Source organism: Eulemur rufifrons, chromosome 2, assembly GCF_041146395.1.
Source record: "Eulemur rufifrons isolate Redbay chromosome 2, OSU_ERuf_1, whole genome shotgun sequence".
In the NCBI taxonomy this organism is placed as follows: domain Eukaryota; kingdom Metazoa; phylum Chordata; class Mammalia; order Primates; family Lemuridae; genus Eulemur; species Eulemur rufifrons.
In genome coordinates this window covers 19659170-19682571 of record NC_090984.1, presented here as the reverse complement: position 1 = coordinate 19682571, position 23402 = coordinate 19659170, and the positions used below count along the sequence as shown (strand labels likewise).

General features: G+C 42.7%; 1 protein-coding gene across 2 annotated transcripts; it reads right to left on the bottom strand.

The window, feature by feature from the left end:
• Positions 1–12377: 12377 nt before the first annotated feature.
• On the bottom strand, positions 12378–21545 carry PSMA4 (proteasome 20S subunit alpha 4). Of its 2 annotated transcripts, none has more exons than XM_069456922.1 (9): positions 21455–21545; positions 20004–20029; positions 19735–19777; positions 19306–19468; positions 17939–18016; positions 17377–17465; positions 15108–15238; positions 14488–14611; positions 12378–12798 (listed from the first exon to the last, which is right to left on the bottom strand). In XM_069456922.1, the coding sequence occupies exons 2-9, from the start codon at positions 20004–20006 to the stop codon at positions 12644–12646; spliced, it is 786 nt and encodes a 261-aa protein (XP_069313023.1). In that variant the 5' UTR covers positions 20007–20029; positions 21455–21545; the 3' UTR covers positions 12378–12643. The 2 variants fall into 2 exon arrangements, with proteins under 2 accessions (XP_069313023.1, XP_069313029.1); XM_069456928.1 differs by having other exon boundaries at positions 21489–21545.
• Positions 21546–23402: the final 1857 nt, after the last annotated feature.

Sequence of the window (23402 nt, the reverse complement as noted above, 5' to 3'; positions counted from 1 at the left end):
TGTGCCTGGCATTTTATATATATTATTTAATCTTGAAAATCACTCCGAGAGGTAAGCAGTATTATCCCCATTTTTCAAAGAAGGAAGCCAGCAGAGAGAAGTTTGTCCAACGCAGGATACACCAGAGCCATTATTTGAATCCAGGTTTGTCTGGCTCCAAAAATCACATTACTTTCTTTCTGTTAAACTATAACTCTTTCTGCACAGGATTTTCTTTGTTTACATCACCCTCCACCTTATTTCTCTTCAGTCTACATTAATAACTTTGAAGACTAGATTTATTAAGCAATACATCCTGCAATAAATAATTCTAGTTTTCAAAGTTATTACTTCCTAATATCAGGAATCATAGTTTAAAAACCTTAACAGAGGAAAGGCAAGAAAAGGTTCTTCTTATATCCAAACAATGTTTCCTCTATTTAAGAAACTCACTCATAAAGACTAAAATACAGATGCGGAGACCTTCTGCTATCATACCTTGCTTAAAAGATCCTTACCTTCTCTATATTTAGATCACATCATAGGTGCTCCGTAAATATTAGTACTTTTCATCAAGGTATTGAGAGGGCTGACTCGAATAGGTTCTAGAGCACTTGAAATTTGAAGTACTAAGCATTTTCCTTTGTTGTTGCTATTCCGGTTCAAAGCGTCTTGATAAACAGTAAAAGGCCATGCTCTAAAGGAGCTGATGGAGAACTCTGGCTGCAAACGGTTAGCCCAGAAGCCAGGGAGGTGGCTTCCTAGCATTCTAGAACAAACAACACTTCACCTTCGGGCAAAAGGAAAGTTTCAAACGCTGCGGGGGGTGCGGATAGGGGTAAAGGGGGACCGGGGTAGGTCAAGTCTCAGTCCCTAGCGTTACGGAGTCTCCATGCCCGTGAATGAGCGCACGGTGGGAAGCCCAGCTGAAACCACGAAAGGAAAACCCCGCGGGACAACCAAGGCATCTTTCCTTGAAAAAGTTGTACCGAAGTCTATACCAGCCCTGCAGTCTCCATGCCGGTCACGAACAAAACTGAAAAGGGGCCTTCTCGCTGCATTCAAATGAACAGATCTAGGTTTTAAACTGAAACTTCACTCCAAACCCCCCGGAAAAAAACCAATAAGCGCCCCCACAACAGGTTTCCAGTGCGGCCCGCAGCCCCGCGCCCCGCAGCCCCGCGCCCCGCGCCCCGCGCTCACCTGCGGGCGCGCTGCCCCCCGCGACCAGCTGAACCAGGAGGAGGAGGACGCGAAGGCGGCGGGACCCCAAGCCCCGCGCCGCCATGGCCCCGGACGCGCGGGGACGCGGGCTCTTCGGGAGGCGGCGCGGAGCGCGTGTCGGAGCGAAGGGAGCGCAGCGCCACCGAGGGCTCCTCGGCTCGGCCAGGTGCGGCCACCTCAGCCGCGCGGCCTCGGGCGGGCTCCGGGCGTGAGGCGGCTCGCTGCGCTCGGCCCCGTGGGTTCCATTCATAGCCCGGCCCCGCCCAGTCCCGGCCCCGCCTCTCATCAGGCCCCGCCTTTTCCACGCGCGGCCCCGCCCCACCCCGCTGGCCCGCCTGGAGGCCCTGTTTCCTGCAGGTGCGACTCTGGAGCAGTCTCACGAGGAAGGCGATGGCCCAAGGCTGGCATCGCAGGCACGTCCTTTTCCAACCACCGGGTGACCTTGGCCAAATGACCGCGTACCTAGGGTAACAGCCATTAATTGATGTCCGCTCTGTGCTCAGCACCGAAAGGGAAAACAGATGGACAGACTGCTCCCAGCAGACAGAAAACCGGCAAACGTAAATAAAGTGATCAAAGCTACGAAAGACACAAACAGGAGGCAGAGACAAAATAACAGTGGTAGGGGCTTGCTCTGAGCTTCAGGCTGCAGCCCTCTTCACTTGGCCTTGCTGCCCACTAACTTCTTCGTACCAGGAAGGTACCAGACGCAGCCTGTCTGCCTCATTGGGCTGTTGTGGGGGCCAAGGGATCCCCATTAGCAGACCTGTATTCTGCACCAATGAGCTGACCCCGGGCAAATCGCCTTTCCTTTATGGGTCTGTTCCTCCTCCTTAAAACGAGGTGGATACACTAGAGGACTCAGGAAAGTACGGCTCTGACACTCATTCAGGCCACCCATTGCCTCAAACGTGGGCAGTGCCCTCTGTGTTGCTATCAATTAACATTTGTAAATATTAGTGCCTCCATCTGTCACAGACACTTAGCAACTTCAGTGGAGATGGATGCTGACTGCTGTAATCCCATCTCAAATCCCTCTAGGCCCTGTATTTCATCCCCTGTGTTCATAATTGATTAGAAAGCTTCATTTGGCTGAAGGGATTCAGGTGAATTATCTTTAAACTTCAGTGGCAGAACGTGACACTGACTCTTCACAAAAAGCTTTATGGAGTTGACACCTCTAAGACTCATTGTGAGCAGAAATTTCACTCCAAGCTCCAGACTTGGTAAATCTGTGAAAAACTAAACCTGATTGCAAAGAATCTGAACAGCAAAATTCAGTTAAGGCTTTTTTCTTAGGTCCAAGTACAAGCAGGAAAATGGAAACCATATCCAGTGAAGCCGATCTGTCTAAGCAGGACTGAACGAAGGGGCCGCAGAAAGGGAGTCGTCAGATGATAACCGGGTTAGTCACTCGTTACACTTCTGCACAGGAGTGAAAGACAGCGCCTTTCATCCTTTCGCTGCAAATTTGTATTTCGCTCTGAAGAATTTATGGTCATCCCAAGAGTGTTTGGGTGACTTTAAAGTGTTCTGCTTTTACAGCTAAGTGATTGGAAACAGGGGAGTTGAATATCTGCTAAAGGTCACAGTACCTGTCAATGGCAAAACCAGGATTAAATGGTTGTCAGCACAGCCACAGCAAGCATAATTGGAACTCCTGGACCTCCCCAGGGTGTTATATCAATAACCATGAGAAAAAAATGGTTATTTATGTAATCTGTGAAAAACACTATTAGTTTTTGTTATTAAGTGAGAGGCAAAGTGTGTCATTTGTTGGGCACTGTAAAATCCAAGCAAATAATCGTAGACTATAATGTATGCATCTTGGATGGGTTTTTTTTTAGCAGGATATGCCAATTGCTCATGGTTGCTGGATGCGGGAGCTGCACCTGACTCTGTTAACAGGCATCTTCACGCTGCTAGGAGACATGGGCTGATCAAATGACAATGAAAACTGCTGCCGTTGCTGCAGCCACCACCTACAAAATTCCCTACAGTAGCATCTAACAACGATCTCAGATTTAACTAAAGGCACTGTCATCCAGTTTTTGCAGCCCAGACACCACATTTTCCTCTGAAAATTACGGAATTTTTATTACACTTTACCGTCTTCACTCGTCCTGCTCCTTCTTCCCTTTTCTGAGTATCTAAACCCACCCTTTCTTCAAGGCCCATTTTAAATGCCACTTGCCTTCTCTTTGTCTATTTCTCGTATGTCATCTACTAGAGATAATGAGCTTCTCGGCCTAGGGCCCATGTCTTACTCATCTTTATAATACTCACTAGCCAGTCAGTACCTTGCCATAGAAAGTAGAATCTAGTAATTATCATATTAACCCTGTTAAGTAATGGAAAATGTAATAAGTTAAGCACTTTTAAATATACCAGCTTATTTAATCTCAAATAATATTGAAGAGCAGTACTTTGATTACCCTTGTTTTGTTTTGGCCAACCCTTTCTGAGTTCTCTTGGCAGGTTCCTCCTCTTCCACTGGGCTCTGTGTGTTGGGAATTCCATAGGCTCAAATGTGGGACTTTTTCTCCTATCTCTGTACACTCCCCCGCTTGGTGATCTTATCCACTTATCCAGCTTTAAATACCATCCATATACTGACAAAAACCAGATTCATACTCAGGTACTGATCTCACCTCTGAGCCCCAGTGTATCCAACTATGTACTGGACATCATTGTCACTTGAACATGTCACTTAATATGTCCCAAACCATTTTAACCTCTTGGTCTTCCCATCTCAATCAACAGTACCACCATCCAACTAATTACTCAAGCTAGAAACCTGGGAAGTCATCCTTAGTTCCTGCCTCTGCTTCACTCACCAAATCTAATTCAACCTTAAGTGCTATTTACCTTGAATTTATCTTGAATCCATATCCTCCTTCTCCTCCACTCCTCCTCTGTTCAAATTCATCTCTAGCTTAGACTCCTGCCGCAGCCTCTCAGCTAGGTCTCTTCCCTGCACCCCTCCACATACTCTGCAGGTGGCAGCCTCAGTGATCATCTTAAAACAGAAACCAGGCCAGGTGCAGTGGCTCACGCCTGTAATCCTAGCACTCTGGGAGGCCAAGGCAGGAGGATTGCTTGAGGTCAGGAGACCAGCCTGAGCAAGAGCGAGACCCCATCTCTACTAAAAATAGAAAACATTAGCCAGGCGTGGTGGCATGCACCTGTAGTCCCGGCTACTTGGGAGTCTGAAGCAGGAGGATCGCTTGAGTCCAGGAATTTGAGGTTGCAGTCAGCCATGATGACACCACTACACTCTAGCCTGGGTGACAGAGCGATACTCTGTCTCAAAAAAAAAAAAAAAAAAAAAAATCAAAAACCAAATCCCAAGTCCAAGTCCTTGCCATGATTCTAAGAGTGCCCCTGCTGCCCTCACAAACTCCACATCAAGCCCCTCCCCCTTGCACACTAAATTCCAGCCGCACTGGCCCCTCCAGTCCCCAGAACCACCAAGCCTGGTCCTGCCCAAGGGCCTTCACACATGCTGTTCCCTCTGCAGAGACTCATCTTCCCCTGCCTCACCTCCCCTGCTTAGCCTAAGTCTACTCCTCCTTCACCACTGGGCTTGTCACCTCTTATGTGAAACCAACCTGTCTAGGTTGGGCCCTCCACCCCCTCTGCTGTCACTATCACTGTCCCCTGTTCCCTCCCTTCACCACATTTGTTAGAATTTGTAATTGCATGCTTCTGTAGTGTCTTAGTGTGTCTGCTTCCCCTTATACGGGGTCCCCAACCTTTGGTGAGTTGTATAATTATTTCATTATATATTACAATGTAATAATAATAGAAATAAAATGCATAATAAATGTAATGCGCTTGAATCATCCCGAAACCATCCCCTACCTCCCCGTTCCGTGGAAAAATTGTCTTCCATGAAAACGGTCTCTGATGCCAGAAAGGTTGGGGATCACTGCAGAGATAACCAGCTCCAGACAGGCAGCAGCTGCGTCTGCCCAGTTTCTTGAGCACATGCTAGATGCTTGTTGGATGAATAAAGGGATATGAGCTAGTCCGCCCAAGGTTTCAGAGCTAGTGAATTAGAAAATGGCTAGCCGGGATCCAAACCCAGATCACCTGACTTCAAAGACTTAACCATTCACTAAACTAAACTCAATCTCTGTCTTTGAACCTTATTACTAATCTTTAAAATGGTGACATACAGCCTGCCCCCCTGGAGGTGGTCTGTAAAGCCCTTACCACGGTGCCCCAAGTGTTCAATACACGGTAGCTATTATTATCTGTGTAGCAATTATTCTCTGATACGCTCTCCTACTTTCAAAATCCTCAAGCAAAGGGCAGTTGCTGCTTCGGCATTAAAAGAGAGTGCACGGAAAGGGAATTAGAAGGCCAAATAAATAGCAGGAATCAAAAATAAATATTGTCATCTGCGAGTGGTATGGCCTAATGCGTCGTCTTTTATATCAATGTTGTTCACTTTTCTTTTTTATAATGGGGTCAACAGAGCTAAATTCAGAGCTAGGCAGCTTCTCCGAATCTCCCATTCAGCACTTCCATTATAGCTTGGTGATAAATTCCGCTGTGAGCCTTTAAGATGAAAGCCAAACTGAAAAGTTAATTAAAGTTAAAAATGGATGCTGTCAATTTTACTGCTGAAATTAAATGCATTTGCACAGATTAAAGGAGAAAAGCAAGTATTGATAGGATATTAAAATTCAATTCTTCAAATGAAATGATATAAAAAGAAAAGATCTCTTCCAAGGGCTATTTCCATGGCCACAATTAAAATGTAAAAGTAAAGACATATTTTAATGTAGAGAATGGCCACATTTTTATTAGACTGTAATAACTAAATAGTAGTGCATAAAATCAAATATGACAAAAATAGGAACCATATATAAAAATGAGCTGTCCCAATAGAATGTAATAGCCTTATAGATGCCACAATGTCACAGACCCAATTACCAATAGAGAAACACAACTGAATGAGGAAATGGCAATTCAGCTACAAAACAGAGTAAATTATAATGTATGCTGGAGAAATACTAGCTTTTATTAAAAATGAAGGTATTGTTTTCCACCTTCAGGAAGGGCAGTACAATAACCCATGTCCCCTAAATGTTGAAAGCTTTTAAATCTGGGAGTGATGAATCACATTATGAAAGAATTTTTCCTTTTAAGACAAATATGAATTTCCATAGATAAAGTCCTTCAGCAGATTATAATTATTTAATATGCAAAAGCTCAACATTTGTATACTACAATTTATTAGGAATATATAAATATGTATTATGTTAAGTGATCCGTTCTCCATAGATGGTATAGTATTGTAAATTTTAAAAAGCAACTTATGCTCTTAATTTAATATCTACAAGATACAATTGCAAATATTTAATTCTGCGCAATAGATAGAATTTAAATATTCTTACCAAATATGTGGCCTGCATCTCTCTATCAGGTGTTCTATTCTGGATATGACAGGTATTTGTAGACACTGCCACGTGCACCAATGAGCCCAAAGTACAAACCACACACATTGTCCTGCAGGTACAGGCCACAAATGTTCCAGATATTCGTGGCTACACAGCAAGAGAACTGCCATCCTAGAATTTAATTCATCGATTGCCAATTTAGTTGTTCCCAGATTATTCCCACTTCAACCAAGGGTTATGATGAAATTCTGATCCACAAAAGCATGAAAAACATCAAAATTAAATATATTTCATTTCCATGTGTAATTTGCAAACTGCCAGATAGTTCTTTCAGGGACGTGAGGATAAAATAAAAGATGGAGCTGCTTCTCTAATATGGTTTGGAATCTCTGCTCTAATTATCCACTCTAATTTATTTAGCAAGGCTTCACTCACTCAGCCAGCTTCATTTCTCTGGAATACTAATTGATGTCAAGGTCTCTCTATGGATGAGAAACAAGACCAGATGAGCAACCTCTTAGCAATATGAAAAGCTCCCTCTGAAGGTTAGTTATGTATGGCATTGATTGTTCCAGAGAAGTGATTATCTTTAGCCTAATTAGAATTCAAAGCCACCTGATCCAAATCTCCTAAAATTGGAAATCATTGGATAATTTCCAGTTCCACAGTGCCTCGCACGAGACACAATCTTTCCTTGCTCTTCTGTTACATGCCTGATTAATTTTCGGTGTTTTGAATTTTTGAAAGCTAAAGAATACTGGAAGTCATCCACATGGAAAAGGATATTTTGATCCTGGTTTATATCTGATCTTCTCAGCCACTGGTGAACCAGAGTTGAAATTGCTGTGTTTCTAATGCACATACAATCTTTTCAATGCTCTGTGGAGTAAGACATTGGGAAATACAGAAAGTTCTTGGCATATTGGGAAGTGCACAGTCTTTTATCTTTGAAGTCAAATAAACATGAGTTTGAATCCTAGATGGTCATTTATTCATTCAGTCAACAAATATTTGAAAGCCAATTACTGTCTATGCCAAATTCTAGGGATGATGTAGTGAGCAAGATAGATAAATGTTCCTGCCTTCGTAGGACTTACTTCCTAGGACAGGAAGGCAGACAGTAGAAAGGAAAACAAAGAAATTTCAGAATTTGATAAGAACTGTCGAGGAATAAATAAAATGTGATGGAGTGAGGGTGGGAGGTTTTGTTTTAGATGGGGTGGTCAGAAAATGCCTTTCTGGCAAGGTGACCTGAGTTAGGACCAGGGATGGAGAAAGTGCCAGTCCTGCAGGCCGAAGGGGAAGAGCATTCCAGGTAAAGGCATGATCTGGTAAAGACCCCAAGGTAGAAAAGAACTTGAGGTGCAAGAGGGACAGAGAGGACTCAGGTACAGACGAGATGGGGGTATGGGGTGAGGTGCAGCTGTAGGTCAGAATGAAGAGAATGGAAAGCAGGGGCTGATGCAGGTTTGTATTGAAGATTATATTATTTAAGCAGATGGGGGTGTCCTCCTTAAGCAAAAGAATATGAGATTTGGTATGAAATTGCATATTTGCTTAGAACGAAAAAAACCTCACCAAATACAAATTTTTAAAAAGTTGACAAACATCACAGTATCTAGAAAATTATATCTTGATTAATAGCCCGACACAGTAAATTCCCTGAGGGGGAACCTATACAAGGTTTAAGATGTGCTCATGTGCTCTGATTAACGTATCAAGATTTTTCTAGCAGTAAAGGGGGGACAGGTTGGAGGGGCAGGAGTGGGAGGGTGTTCCAGAAGTCTAGGCGAGGAATGGCAGTGATGTCTTGCATGGGAAGGTGGTTCTGGAGCTGTGTGACTTGGCACAGGTCACTTGCCTTTTCTGAGCTTTGGTTTTCCCAATTACACAACAAAAAGACTGTCTGCAAATCACTGAGCACCGAGTAGGCCCTCAATCACTGAGTGCTACAGTTACAATCCCTGGTTTACAAGGTGGTTGTGAGAATTAACGCTAAATTTATAAAGTAACTGATACATACTATTTACTCAATAAATGATAGCTTCTGCTCTGTTGTATAGAGAAACAGCACTTTCTAAGGCTGCAAAATACTTCAGAAAAGCAATGAGAAGGAAAAAATATTTAACAGATTCTCCTTTAAGAGTATTTTGAAAGAGCTTGCCTAAAATTTGTTGAAGGTTACCAGTATACTTTTTCAGCATCTAAACTGGGCCACTGAGATAAGTTAATAGTGGCTACCTCTGGGCAAGATATGGGATATTTTTATTTTATTCATTGTGTACTTTCTAAAGTAATCATGCATTGCTTTTGTAATCAGAAAAAGTAAGTTATTAAATTGCTCAGGACTCAGAGGACAATTTACCCTGGATTTACCCATTTTGTGTGAGTCTTAATTTTTCAGAGAATGCTATTATATAAGGCTCTTCGGCACAGAATCAAAGAGTTGGCCTCTCCTACTGTTAGGTATAAAGGAACTTAGAGAAAACATTCTTCCTGCCAAGATGAAAGGAAGTGAAAATCCTCTCCAACTGTGAGACCTACTTCAGTGATAACAAATTCGTATACATTTACTCAAATAGTCAACCCAATTCCCATTTTTACTGGGCTGTCACAGAATAGGGGAAAGTAGACTCTTTTTAAAATCTATATCCCTAGTATGAATGTATGGTATAAAGATGGATTAAAAATAAAGCAATATGTGACCCAAAAATTCTACACTTCTAGGTATACACCCAAAGTAAATGAAAACATATATCCATGCAAAAACTTGTCCTTGAGTGTTCACAGCAGCACTATTCATAATAGCTAAAAAGTACAAAACACTCAAATGTCCATCAACTGTTGAATGGATAAACAAAATGTAGTATAACCATATAAAGGAATAAGAATGATCTATGCTATTATTTCTCTAATCTAGTAAACAAACAAACGACTGACACAGGCTACAACATGGATGAGCCTTGAAAACATTATGCTAAGTGAAAGAAGCCAGTCACAAAGGACCACATATTGTATAATCCCATTTAATGTGAAATGTCCAGAATAGGCAAATCTCTAGAGACTGAAATTAAATTAGTGGTTGCCTAGCGCTAGGCAGCGACTTGGAGGTGATGGCTAAGGGGTATGGGGTTTCTTTTCATTCTTTATTTTTTAGGGGTACAGGGTTCCTTTTTGGAGTGATGAAAATATTCTGGTATTGATGGTTGTGATGACTGCACAACTCTGAATATACTGAAAGCCACTGAAATGTATGCTTTAAGTGAGTGAATTGTATGGTATGTGAATTATATCTCAATAAGGCTGTTACCAAAAAATAATAAAAACTAATAAATCAATGAAGAAAGGCAAATAACTGTCTTATTTCATGTAATTCTCACGTGGGAACCCACAAGTTTTGCCCAGAGGAGTTTTGCTATTGGTGAAGGGCCCCTGTTCAGATGAGTATTGCTAATGCTACATTTGGGATGCATCAGGCAACATCCTCGAAACCAGAGAGCCTGCAACATGGTTTAAATATGCCACAGAGCAGAGGAAAATGGGGCTGGGTGAGAATCCAGACTAGACAATCAGCCCTAGAGCTGGGGGAGAAAACCCAGTTACGGAGTAGCCCTCGCCTCACCACACATCTTTTTTTCCCCCACAGTATAAATTTATTTCAACCAAAGGGTGAATATGTTGAAATTCTTCTATTGTTAGGGTAAAGTTCTGAAGACTTTGTGGTAAAATCTACTGAGCTTTTTTTTATCCACTACAGCCTTTGAAGTTGCCATAACTTTAGGAAGTATTGAAAGGGTGGTTAGGATACAGAAAATCCACCAGTTCTACTGACCTGGATGGAAAAGGGTATTTTTATGGATTTTACTCCAGTACATCAAGGGTGACTATTTGTTCATCAATATTTATTTGTTGCCTAACAGGCCAGTTTTTGTTCTAGGTACTGGGACAGAGAGAGCTATTGAATAAAAACAAGGTTCCTGCTCTGGAAGCTTATATTCCAGTGGGGAGAAAGACAATAAACAAATATGCCAGCTGGTGCTGAGTGCTACGGAGAAAAACTCCGCAGGGTTTGGAGGACAGAGTGTGACTGTGTGGGGGGGTAGATTGCTCCTTTGATAGAAGCAGCAAAATAAGGTGACTCTCAAGCAGCAACCTGGAGATGAGTGGGCAGCACAGGTCCCCAGGGGAAGAGCATTCCCAAGGCAGAAGGACGGGCAAGTAGAGGCTGTGTGATGGAAGAGGACTTGGTGCATTCCATGAGTGGTGAGGAGGCTCCCTGGATTAACCAAGAGTGAGGGAGCACAGGTCGGCAAAGGTAGCAGCAGGGCAAGAACACAGGGTGCCTCCTGAGCCAGCGTAAAGACGTTTACTGAGCAAGACGGGAAGTCACTGGAGAGTTTTGAGCAATGCAGTGGCACAATCTTACATTCTGGAAGGATGGCTCTGGCTGCTGTGTTGAGAACTGACCGTAAAGAATGAAGGAGAAGCAGGGAGACTGGGTAGGACGCTGCTGCAATAGTGCAAGTGAGAGAGAATGGTGTCTTGGACCAGTGTCCCTGCAATGGGAAGTGGCTGGATTCTGGATAAATTCTAGATTGACTCAACAGGATTTACTGGCTCACTTCTCCATCTACCTCTACTTTCAGGAGCAGTTACGACTGAAGGAGGGTTATTCTAAGATGTACAGTCCATCCTCATTACTCGCAGTTTCTGAATTTGCATCCTTGCTAAAATGTACCCCCAATTCAATACTCATAATGCTTTCCGACATTGGCAGACATGCAGAGAGCACTGAAAACTTTGAGCAGCTGACACAGAACGAGGCAACACTCTGCCTTGTTTCAGCTCTCATACCACAAACACGGTGTCCTTAAGAATAATTTAGAAGCACTGTAAAAGGGGCTTGGAAATACCTTAGCCTGCAGGGAAAACAGCAAGAAACGGCTATTCCTTAAGAGAATTCATAAAGGATTATTAGGCTGGGATCCTGTATCCCATTGTTTGACAACTCCGCAGAGAAGGTTTTGGCTCAGAGCACTGGTTCTCATCCAGGCTGCCAAAGGAATCGCCTGAGTTTAAGAGATGCTAATGCCTGGGCTCCACCCAGAGGCTGAGTTAATTGATCTGGAGTACAGCCTGGGTGCAAGTTTTAAAAGCTCCCCAGGTGATGTTAACAAACAACAAAAGCTTCTCAAATTTGAGCCGTTCAGAACAATCACATGCAGAGCTTGTTAAAACATTACTGGGCTCCACCCTCCGAGATTTTAATTCAGCAGGTATGGGATGGGACACCAGAATTTGCATTTCTAGCAAGTTCCCAGGTGATGCTGAAGCGTCATGGACCATACTTTAAGCAGCACTGCTCTTATCCCACCACAAAGTCAGAAACCTAAGAGAACTTGGGCTGAGCAAAGCCCAGCAATGAAGCTCCCTTCAGCCAAAAAGGAACTGTTCTCTCCTGGTTCTGGTTTTCCTCTGTGGCTGTAATTTCTCCTAGACACCATCTTCCACATGGCTGGGGCTGCCGAATGCAGCAGCCTCAGTCCTAGCTGCAGGATCCTCACACCCATACACCAATCCTGGATTTGCTCAGCCCACGTGTTCATTCAGGAGACAGAGCCAGGTAACCTGGCCAGCCCGAGGAAGTGCCCACCTTGGCGGACGGAGTGTAAGCCACAGCATATGCAGATCGTGAAAGGAACACAATGGCCATATCGGTCCTTGTATGCTTAACAATTACTGCTACAGAGAATTTTTCCATCACCATTTCCATTCTTTCCAAGTTTTATTCCAAAAAACGGGGATATGCGTGGGAGATTAAGATGTCCATGAAGAGTAATCATCATCATTACAATAAAGTATGCAACTGGACAAAAAACGACAAGGACCCAATTCAGTATGTAATGTCCTACTTCTCCACTGCACAGGTTAAAAAAAAAAGGCCAAAGCCTTCTCAGTGTGGAAGAGTAGGACATCCTTTACACTGAAACAGTGCCCCAGCGGAGTTATAAAATCCCTGATTTTGTCTCCTATTTATCCTTTTCTTTCTGCTCTTTTTCTTTTTTCTCACGCTCAGCTTTAGCTTCTTCTTCCTCATGTTTTTTGATCAACTGTTCCACTTCCTTTTGTTTGAGAACTCGGATTACCGTCTTCCCATTCTCTCTTGTTAGCGTGGCGATTTCCACTGAAAACAAACACACCCTTGTGTCACAGGCAGGCATACTTAGCGAACAGAACTTAACAGGCGCTCAGTTTACTCTCCTCACATCATCTGAGCCTTAGTTCATCACTCTCCCGTGTTTTATGCTTAGTATGGGTCATGGACATTTATGAAACAAAACACCTTCAATCTTGTAATTTTTTTTCAAGTTTAAATCATTTTGTCAACACTGATTTTACAAAATGTGGTATATAAAGGCGAACGAAGCTTACAACTTAATTTGTTCAAGCAAATTGCCTTCAAAATTGAAGCTGTGAATAAGATTTTACTGAATTTTGGGAGCAGTCACACAGAAGCAGCTGCTTTTTCAATAAACTTGGCCAGCGTCACATCTCTTTTGGTCAGTCCACCAGAGTCGTGCAAGGTGAGTTATCTGGACCTTGTACACATTGAACCATTCTGGGTGATGATTCATCTTTTCTGCTTACAGAGCAACTTGGGACATAAAGCCAATTGCCTGATTAAAATTTTTGAAGAACTCTTTGCAGATGGCACCTCTGTCACTTAATTCCAACCATCCTGCTGCTTTAAGGTCAAGTGTAACTGGGTTTCTCTCCTCGGCTGGCAAGCAGTCAGCATCTGCTGATAGGGCTGCAGCCTTGGGCTCCGGCCTCAGCAGCACCAAGCTGCCCTAATCTTGTAACATTTTAATTACCATTTTTGCTCAAACACTCTTTACTTAAATACTTCTCCTCACCCATCCCAACTTTCTTAGCAGCCGTTCTGTCACTTCCTTAGAAAAAGGACAGTCAGTTGCTCTAGCTGTTCTGCTAGTAGCTGTGCTGACCAGAAGCAACCACAATTTCCTTGTTGGAACCTCTAAAGGCTCAGCCAGAGTCTTCAACCAGTAATAAATAACATTTTTTTAATGGACTTTTCAAAACAAATGCATGGAAAGCAGCTTCCATGGCTATGGACAAGAAAAGAAGACTGAGGGGAAGGAATTTTTGTGTAGGGGAAATTGAGTAGGGCCTCCTTGGAATTAGGGAGAAGCAGACAACAGAGGGGAATCTGCAAGTTAAGCATTTTCTAAGGAACATCAGGAACTAAATTATCCTAAACTAAATCAGTATGTTAATTTAGCACAATTTTTGAAAAACATTATTTAGAAATATTGTTTTATATATCGTCGTACAACTTAAGTTGAATAAAGTGTTTAGAATTAACATAAGCTTAACATAAGAGATTACTATTAATACATTCAGAAAAACAGAAGAGGGCACCACAACACGTGCAAAGGCTGTATTTCTTATAAAGCATATCATACCTATGTAAAAATATATAACTACATACATATACTTTATCATACAATCATAGATCTCATTGGCATGAAGTCTTGACAAGACAATTGTTAACTAAAAGTAGCCTGGTGCGGGATCTCTGTGAGTATTGAGAACACTCAGGCTCAAGTCCTTAAGCTTGGAATATTGTGTGGGATGGTGGCTCCACAACTTACCAATGTTGATCTTGGTCAAGTTTCTTAACCTCACTGAGCCCCTGTGTCTTCATTTAGGAAATAGGCATATAAGGCCATCTAACTCATAAGGTTGCTGTTTCAATGAACTAAAGTAACACATTAAAGGCCTAACAGCACCTGCTCAATCAATTCCCCTCACTCAATTGAACAAATTAGAGGAAAGCACCATGAATTACCTTTCTCTGCAGATAATTTACTAACATCCATGGTCTTATTTAGCACTTTGATAGCTAAAGCAAGTGCTGACTTCAAAGTCATTTCTCCTTCCTTGTAGTCTTGTTTCAACATTGACACAGCTGCCTATAAAACATAAAGAATCAACATAGAGAATTTCCTTTAAGTTTTTGCCTTTTTTAGGAATATGAATTGGTCTGGAAGAATAACGCCTGAATTATTACTGGCATTACAGCCAGTATAAACAATTGTGATGGCAGGAAGGGTAGGCATGGGATGGGGTAGGAAGAGGGGTATGGATGCTCTATGAAGGCAGTCTTTAACTGGGGGTCCTTGGTCCCCCAACGGATCTGTCATAGAATTCAGGGGATCTATGAACTAGGATGTGAAACAAAACTACAACTTCTAATTGAAAAGTGGCATTTAATTACAAATGTAGTTAACAAAGCCCAGTACAGTAGCAGTAAGTGCAACCTTGTCATCAACAGAAATCACAGCTATTTTCCTATCATATTAAGGTTGTTGCAGCTATCTTAAAATATTGTTCACATTCACCACTACTTCAAAATTATGGTAGTTACTAGACCTTCTGCTAGAGTTTATACACCATAAAAATACTCACAGCGCTATTATTTCCAATGCATGTGGCTTTCCATCCCCCATAATTTCCACTAGGGTCACTCTGATAGAGCTGAAAGCCATAGTGCTTATCCCAGCCAATGTATAGCAATGAAACACCAAAGGGACGTTTTCCTTTAACAAAGAAAAGAAAGCCAAACATATCAACAATTTAAATTTCGTATCACTATAGTATAGTTACTTGAGCTCAGTGAATGTGGCTAAGCCCTTTTCTGTGAAGTTAAGCATTCATAAACTGCTTTTTGTTCTGGCTACCACAGATAAGCTCCATTACAAATTCCACTTTTGTTTCTAGGATTTGGACACAGCCAAGAGAGGAAATAAAGACAGAGGACCAGTGCTGAATCTCATTATCATGTAAAACGCAACGTTTCCAGATTTGAAAATGTTATTTTGGATATCCTATATATTCAAAATAACAATCCTATAGTTATTTTCAATATCCTATTAATAAACCTTATAACACACATGGAAGAAGCAGGTTCATTCATGAAGCAAGAATGCATGAAGTTCTAGTGTTCTAGAGCACTGCAGGATGACCACAGTTAATAATATACAGTTTCAAATAGCTAGAAGGATATTGAAATTCCCAGCATAAAGAAATGATAGGCCGGGCGCGGTGGCTCACGCCTGTAATCCTAGCACTCTGGGAGGCCAAGGCGGGTGGATCGCTCAAGGTCAGGAGTTCGAGACCAGCCTGAGCAAGAACGAGACCCCCGTCTCTACTAAAAATAGAAAGAAATTATCTGGCCGACTAAAATATATATAGAAAAAATTAGCCGGGCATGGTGGCGCATGCCTGTAGTTCCAGCTACTCGGGAGGCTGAGGCAGTAGGATTGCTTAAGCCCAGGAGTTTGAGGTTGCTGTGAGCTAGGCTGACACCATGGCACTCACCCTAGCCAGGGCAACAAAGTGACACTCTGTCTCAAAAAAAAAAAAAAAAAAGGAAATGATAAATGTTGGAGATAATGGATATTCTAATTACCCTGATCTGATCAGTATACATTGTATGTATCCAAACATCATTATGCTCCCATGAATATTTACAATTGTTATTTGTCAATTTAAAAAATTTACTTAAAAAAAGCCAGCTATATGAAAAAACGCTTAATATCACTTATCAGGGAAATGCAAATCAAAACCACAATGAGATGGTATCTTACCTTAATTAAAATGGCTATCATTAAAAAGACAAAAAATAATACAAGCTGGTGAAGATGCAGAGAAAAGAGAACTCATACACCAATGGTCCCCAAACTTTTTGGCACCAGGGACCAGTTTCATGGAAGACAGTTTTTCCACAGACAGGGGTGGGGTTTGGGCGGCACGCAGTGGCACTGTGGGGCTCAGTCCTTAACAGGCCACAGATACTGGTTTGCCCAGAGGTTGGGGACTGCATCATACATTGTTAGTGGGAACATAAATTAGTGCAGGTACTATGGAAAACAGTAGAGAGATTTCTTAAAAAAACTAAAAATAAAACCATCATACAATCCAGTAATCCCACTACTGGGTATTTATCCGAAGTAAAAGAAATCAGTATATAAAAGAGATACCCGCAGGCAAATGTGTATCACAGCACTATTCACAACAGCGAAAACATGGAACCAATCTAAGTGTCCATCAACGGACAAATGGACAAAGAAAATGTGGTATACATACATAATGGAATACTATTCAGCCATAAAAAAGAATGAAATGTTACTTGCAGCAACATGGATGGAACCAGAGGTCATTAAGTGAAATAAGCCAGTCACAGAAAAACAAATATTCCATGTCCTCACTCATACGTGGGAGCTATAAAAGCTGATCTCACGGAGGTAGAGAATAGAATGATAGATACCAGCAGCTGGCAGGGCTGTGTAGGTGGGACGGGGGATGAAGTGAGGTTGTTTAATGGGTACAAACACACAGTTAGATATAAGTGCTAATGTTTCAGCAGAGTAGGGTGACTGTCGTTAGCAACAACATATTGCATATTTTAAAGTAGCTAGAAGAGAGGACTTGAAATGTTTCCAACACATAGAAATCACAAATACTCAGTGATGGATACCTCGAATACCCAGAACTGATCATTACACATTCCATGCATGTAAAAAAATATCACGTATCCCCATAAATATATAAAATATTACATATTAATTTAAAAAAGGAAAGTGTTTAATTTTCAAATTCTTTTTACTGTCTCAAAAGGTTGCTACTTATAAAATATTTTAACTTTTTGGAATAAAATCTCCAAAAAATTCAGTACCTCCAAACTGTGTATAAGCTTGTTTGATATCACAGAGTGCTGTAACCAACTGCTCACAAGGAATTGGCTCCTGATACTGTAATAAATACCTAGAATAAAGAGATTGGCATATTAACAGTTTTCTCTAAAACACAGATATACTCTAAGGAAGCCACCCTCTGAAAAGAAATCTATACCATGGGGACAACCTAACAATCATATGTATTTCAAAAGGAAGGGAGGGGGAGGAAACATGTCTACATTCTAATATGGTAAATAACATTTTGTAAGTCTGGTTAAAAAAAAACCCTGTAGTGTATACATACATAATGAGTGCGATGCGCACTGTCTAGGGGATGGACACGTTTGAAGCTCTGACTCAGGGAGAGGGAGATGGGGGCGCAAGGGCAATATATGTAACCTAAACTTTTGTACCCCCACAATATGCTGAAAAAAGAAGAAAAAAAAAAAAACAACCCTGTACTTTTCAATTAATAGACTTTAATGACTTTAGTCTTTGCAAAGGTGAGCTACCCTTAGAAACACCTAATTTCTCTACCAGTTATGCTACTTATGACCATACCTTTGAGCAATGAGCCTCAGTTCATTAGTCAGAACATTAGCATCAGAAGTTATACCTGCCACACTGCAAGCCATGTCCCTTGAAGAAAAGAAAGAGACTGATCTGAGAGCAGGGAAGATGCTTGCAAGGGGCATTTACAAATATTAAAAAGCACCAAGTTCTATTAGAAAGTTTCCATGCTTGCTTCACAGCTGCTACACCCTTCAGGAGAAAACTACAGAAGTTTTATCTTTGTAGGAGAACATTCACCTGATGTCATTCAACATGAAAGATAAACAAATGCAACCTTAGGTTTTTCAATAGATGTATTTATCATCACCACCTTGTAAACAGGGCAAGAGAATTAACACCAAGAAGCTAAAGTAAATCCCAAGAAGATTCAGCAACAAAGAAGAAAAAGGTTTTGCTAGACAGACAACCCCATGCTTTGGGGTAGTGCCCTCACTCCTAAGGGCTGGCTGGATGAGGATGAGTGTGAGGGGGAATGGGGGCAGGGGGGTTGACAAGCCTGCTGAGGAAGTCCAGGGCTACCAGCCTACTAGGGGTGCATTTCGGGTTTCTTGCCTCTGTTTTCTGGAGGGCCGCCCTGGTTCTCCTAACAGCCTAGATACTCACTGTGACTATGCCCAGCCAAGCCTGCAAGCTGCTGAGTGAACCCAACAGTGGCTCTGTGGAGGGATGACACTACCTTGGACAACTGTATCAAAAGGCCCTGATAACTGGCATTTCAGAGGTCCACCACTGAAGGGAAAGTCTCTAACTAGCATAGCCAGCTCTCCACTAGCTGCAAAGTTCTGCAAACCCAGATATAACAGAAATCTCACAAAGTGTACAGAGCTTTGGCTAAACTGTTTCCAGACTTCCAAGAGACCTGTTCTTTGGTAGCATTCACTATAATTCAACAAAATTCCTGAGTAGCTCTTCTAAATAATACTTTGAGGGCCTGCTATATGCCAGACACTGTCCTATTTTATTTCATTCATTTTATTTTATTTCATTAAACTGCCACAACCACTCTAGGAGGCTCTGAGGCCCAATGAAGTTAAATAATTAGTGCAAGGTCACACAGCTAGCGTGGGTGGTGCCTGGATTTGAACCTCAATCCGTGTGACTACTAAGTTTGTACTACACAATGTTGTTTCCCCACTAAGTGTTTGGCCCTGCACTTAAAAGGAATAATACATGATATTGGGCCTCAACGAGGTTTCAAGCAAAACAAGTTAAAAGCACAAATTTTCACAAATGAAAACACAATAAACTGTTCAATTCTACCATGTCAAATGGAAGAGCCCTCCCAAATTATGCAGATCCCACTTATGTGAGAAAGCAAGACATTCAAAAAAACTCTTCCCTAAAAGCTCACTTACTCATTGAGTTTATAAATTTTTTCAGAAAAAAATACTTCATCAAGAAGCTTGTGGATGTTACGTCTCTCTGCTGCAAGCAAAACACCGTCATTTGCTAAAATTCCCAAACAGGTGCCTGCATGTCCAATAGCTTCCATGGCATATTCAACTTGGTATAAGCGACCTACAAAACACAAGCAGTGAGAAGCCAAGACTCTCCTTTGTGGTCCTGCGCCACTGGTCCAAGAGAAATCAGCAACGACACTAGCAGGCTACAAACAAGAGCCCTACTTTTACTCTTTTATGATGCATGGTGATCATAATTAATTCAAAGTACAAAAAAGGTGAACACTGCAACTACAAGAAAAGTTTGCAGATTTTTTTTCCATAAAAGTCTAATACTTTTAAAAGAATTTTTACTTGAGGCAGATTAAACAATGTATATTTTACCTTCTGGAGAAAATATAGTGGTCCTGGAGTCATATCTTCGAGACTGCAAAGGAAAAACATACAAGTGATTCCTACCCACTGAAAGTAAGCTCACACATCATCTTATAAAACCTACCCTGGTACACAAAGTTCAATGTGTGAGAAGAAACTGTAAGGAAGAAGACACCATTCCATTTCTTCCATTTCGATTTTCTCATGCAAGTCCATAAGCGGAGTACAAGCAATACTATTTATCAGGCAACAGTTTATTGGCATGTGTATTAACTCACCATGTTTTCTGAACTTTATATAATTCCTGTAAAAACAAAATTGGATCATTAAAATAAAATTCACAATTTAAAAAGCATTTCTTGACTTTACAAATCTGTTTTATTCACTCCCTTTATTCAGCTAACACTTACGATGTACCTGCTAAGTGCCAGGTACTATGCTAGATACTGGAATACCAAGATGGGTAAAACCAATCCCTGTCCTGAAGAGCTTATACTAGTCTGGCAATTAGGTGAGAGAGGCGGTCACAGATTATAAAATAATGTGGAAAGAGGCACCGAGGGTGGGGTGAAATGAGAGATGCAGAAAATGAAAGTAAATTAGTTTCTGCTGTAGAATGTGGCCAAAATATATATATTTTTAAAAAAGATAATAAAAAAGAAATGAAAGTAAATTAGTGGTGGGAGAAGCAGAAATAAGGCTGAGAACTCTCAGGTTTAAAATGAAGAATAGGGGAAGAAAGGAAGGACAGTTCAGGCAGAGCAGACAGTGTGAATAAAGGGTACTGGAGCAAGACAGCTTAGTGCGCAAGAGACAAACTGCTGAAGTTTAACAAAGAATATAAACAAGTCAGAGTTAAGCTAGTATCCAAATCACGTAGAGCCTTGAATGCCAAGCTAAGAGGCTCAGTTAGGCCTTCCCCACAAAGTGATAAAGGGTCCTGAACTTGGTAGGCGCAGTAATCTTGGACATCATTTCCATTCCTGCAAAAGACAACACCAGGGGCTCAGCGTGATTTACTAGAAAGCCTCAGAGTCCAAAACCCATATTCCCAGATACTACAATACAGGAAATCAAGATTGTAAAGGTAAACTGGGATCAGGTACTGGAGGGCCTGCGTCCCCAGATAAAAACGGAATTGTATTTCTTAGTCAATGGGGCTCCACCGAATGATCCTGAGCCCAAGGGCCACAGGAACTCATTGGCATTTAGAAAGATCACTCAGGCTGGTGAAAGGCTAACAGGAGGGCAGCCAGTTATGGGACAGTTCCAATAGGCAAGTGCAAGGGAAGGATAGCCGTGAGTAGAAAAGCCTGGAGGACACAAAAGAGGCCTGCCAAGGGGAATATGATTCGCGCGTAAACACAACTTTCTGTTGTCCCCACGCCTGACGCCGCACGATCTTGAGTTCACCGGCACCTGCAGCAGCGCTAATTTGCACGTTCCGGACCACCGGGACAAAGCCGCCCCGACCCCGCGGTCCTGCCCACCGGCCCCCATGCCCAGCCCACTCGCCCGGCCCTGGCCTTGCGGTCCAGGCTGGACACGGCAAGCCCGGGAGGCCGGTCCCCGCGGCCGGCCCGTCACGGAGGCGACCGGTGCAGAGTCATCGTGCCCACGGCTCCTCGGTGGCGCCCGCAGGCCGGGACCGGCTGCCTGGACGTTTACGGACCCCCGCCCCGGGGAGAACGGCCAAGCTTCCGCGGGCCCTTAGGAGGCAAAGGCTCACCGGAGGGAAGACCCTGGACAGTCGAGATACACACCGAATCCCTTACTCCGCGGGAGAAAAGCCACCAGCAAAGCCGGAATAGCCCCTGCCAATATGGCTCCCGCGCGTGCGCAGAACGCGGGGGCGGGGCGGCCGAGGACGCGGAAGTCCTCCTGGGGGCGGGGCGGAGGCCGGCTGCTCTCGTGGGAGCCGGGGAGTTGGAGGGTGGCGCCTCAGCCTGCGGTCCTCAGCCAGCGGAGGGTGGTATACCGCGGGGAGGAGGGCAGGAAGACCCTGGCCAAGCGGAAGGTGGACTTACTGTGTAGCTCACTTCTTTCTACGCTTTGCGCTTTCACTTTCGCTTTCTCTTCACTGCTGTTTAGTCACAAAGACCTAGGAGAGCATTAGTGTGCACCGGCCTGTTAATTGCTTATGGTTCTGCCCTGTTCCCCAAATGGCCCCAACTGTACCGGACTTTACCTTCACCCTGTCTCTTCTCACCATCGCCCTTCTTGAACCTGGCTTCCCTATTTGCTGCCGATGCATGCATTTTTGGACATGTAAATTATGATAGGGTTCCCGCTCTGGGGAGAATTTTCTCCTTGGTCTCCTCTGTTTTTCACCGTGTCAGAAAGGATTTCCCCGACCAACCTAGTTAAAGCAATACCCTACCACCACCATACACTTGCAGCATGTTATCTTCTCTGCTGAAATTGTTATGTTTGTCTGTGTTCGTCATCCATCTCTCCACCCTTTTTCTCATCCAGCTTCAATCTCTATGTACACATTCTACTATTCCTGTTTAGGTTTTTCAAGCTAGAAAGTTGACTAAGTCTGGGTTAATATGTAGTCATTTGCTCACGGTCTCTCCCAGGTAGCATCCCGTTGGGCGGGGACTTTTGTTTTCTTCATGTTGGGTGCAAAATTATTGGGGGATATGAGCTTTGAAAAGAGAGAGCTTGGAAATGAGTTGCATTTTGACGTCTCTCCTGTCATCTCTGCTTTCCAAGCACACAGGGAGGGGAGCCAAGGCAAGGTGGCAAAGGGCCATGCTCAGATAGGTGGTGCTTTGAAAGCATCCTCAGTTGTTGTACTTATGGCATCTCTGAGGGCCCCTGCCTGCCATCTTAGTTCATTCTGCAGAATTCAGCAATCATTAAGTTTTAAGGGAGTGGTAGGATTTCTTAGGTCAAAAGAGGAAGGATCGGTTGAGACAAAAGAGCAGAAGAATGAGTTTGAGAAGTTTGGGTAACAGTTCAGTCTGGCTTGAATGGAGGAGATAATGTAGGAAGTAAAGGAGGAAAGGCATTTGAGGCCAAACTGTAGAGTGCCTTCACTGCAAGAATTTTTTTGATCAGTAATAAGAGGATCAAAGTGATGTTTTAGGATGACGAGCCCTCCAGATATCCCATCCAATAAGTTCCACTGATGCCACTGATGCTTCCCATTGAAAGGTTCTATGTCCCTTTGCCCTGAATCTGGGTGAGCCTATGACTGCAATGGAAGTAGTAACATGTGACTTCCCAGAGTAGGTCATAGGAGGTGATATAGTTCTGTCTTGTCCTCTTGGGATGGTTGTTCTCGGAACCCAGGCACTACGCTGTAAGGAAGCAAAGACCACATGGAGAGGTATTTGGCCAACTGCCTAGATGAGGTCCCAGTGTCACCTGTCAGATGGGTAAGTGAAGATTCCTCCAGGTGATTCTAGTCCCTGGTGATTGAGTCTCTCGCAGGCACCAAATCTCCCCTTGCCTTCAAGTCTTTCTAGCATTGTGGAGCAGAGACAAGCTGTCCTAGGGCCTATCTGAATTCATGACCCACAGAAACCATAAATGATTATTGTTTTAAGTTTTAAACCACTAATTTTTTGGTTGAATTGTCACACAGCAATTATGTAACCAGAATTTTTACCTGCCTCTAATATGAAGTATGTAGGTTAGGGAAACTAAGAAGACCAGAAAGTAAAGTT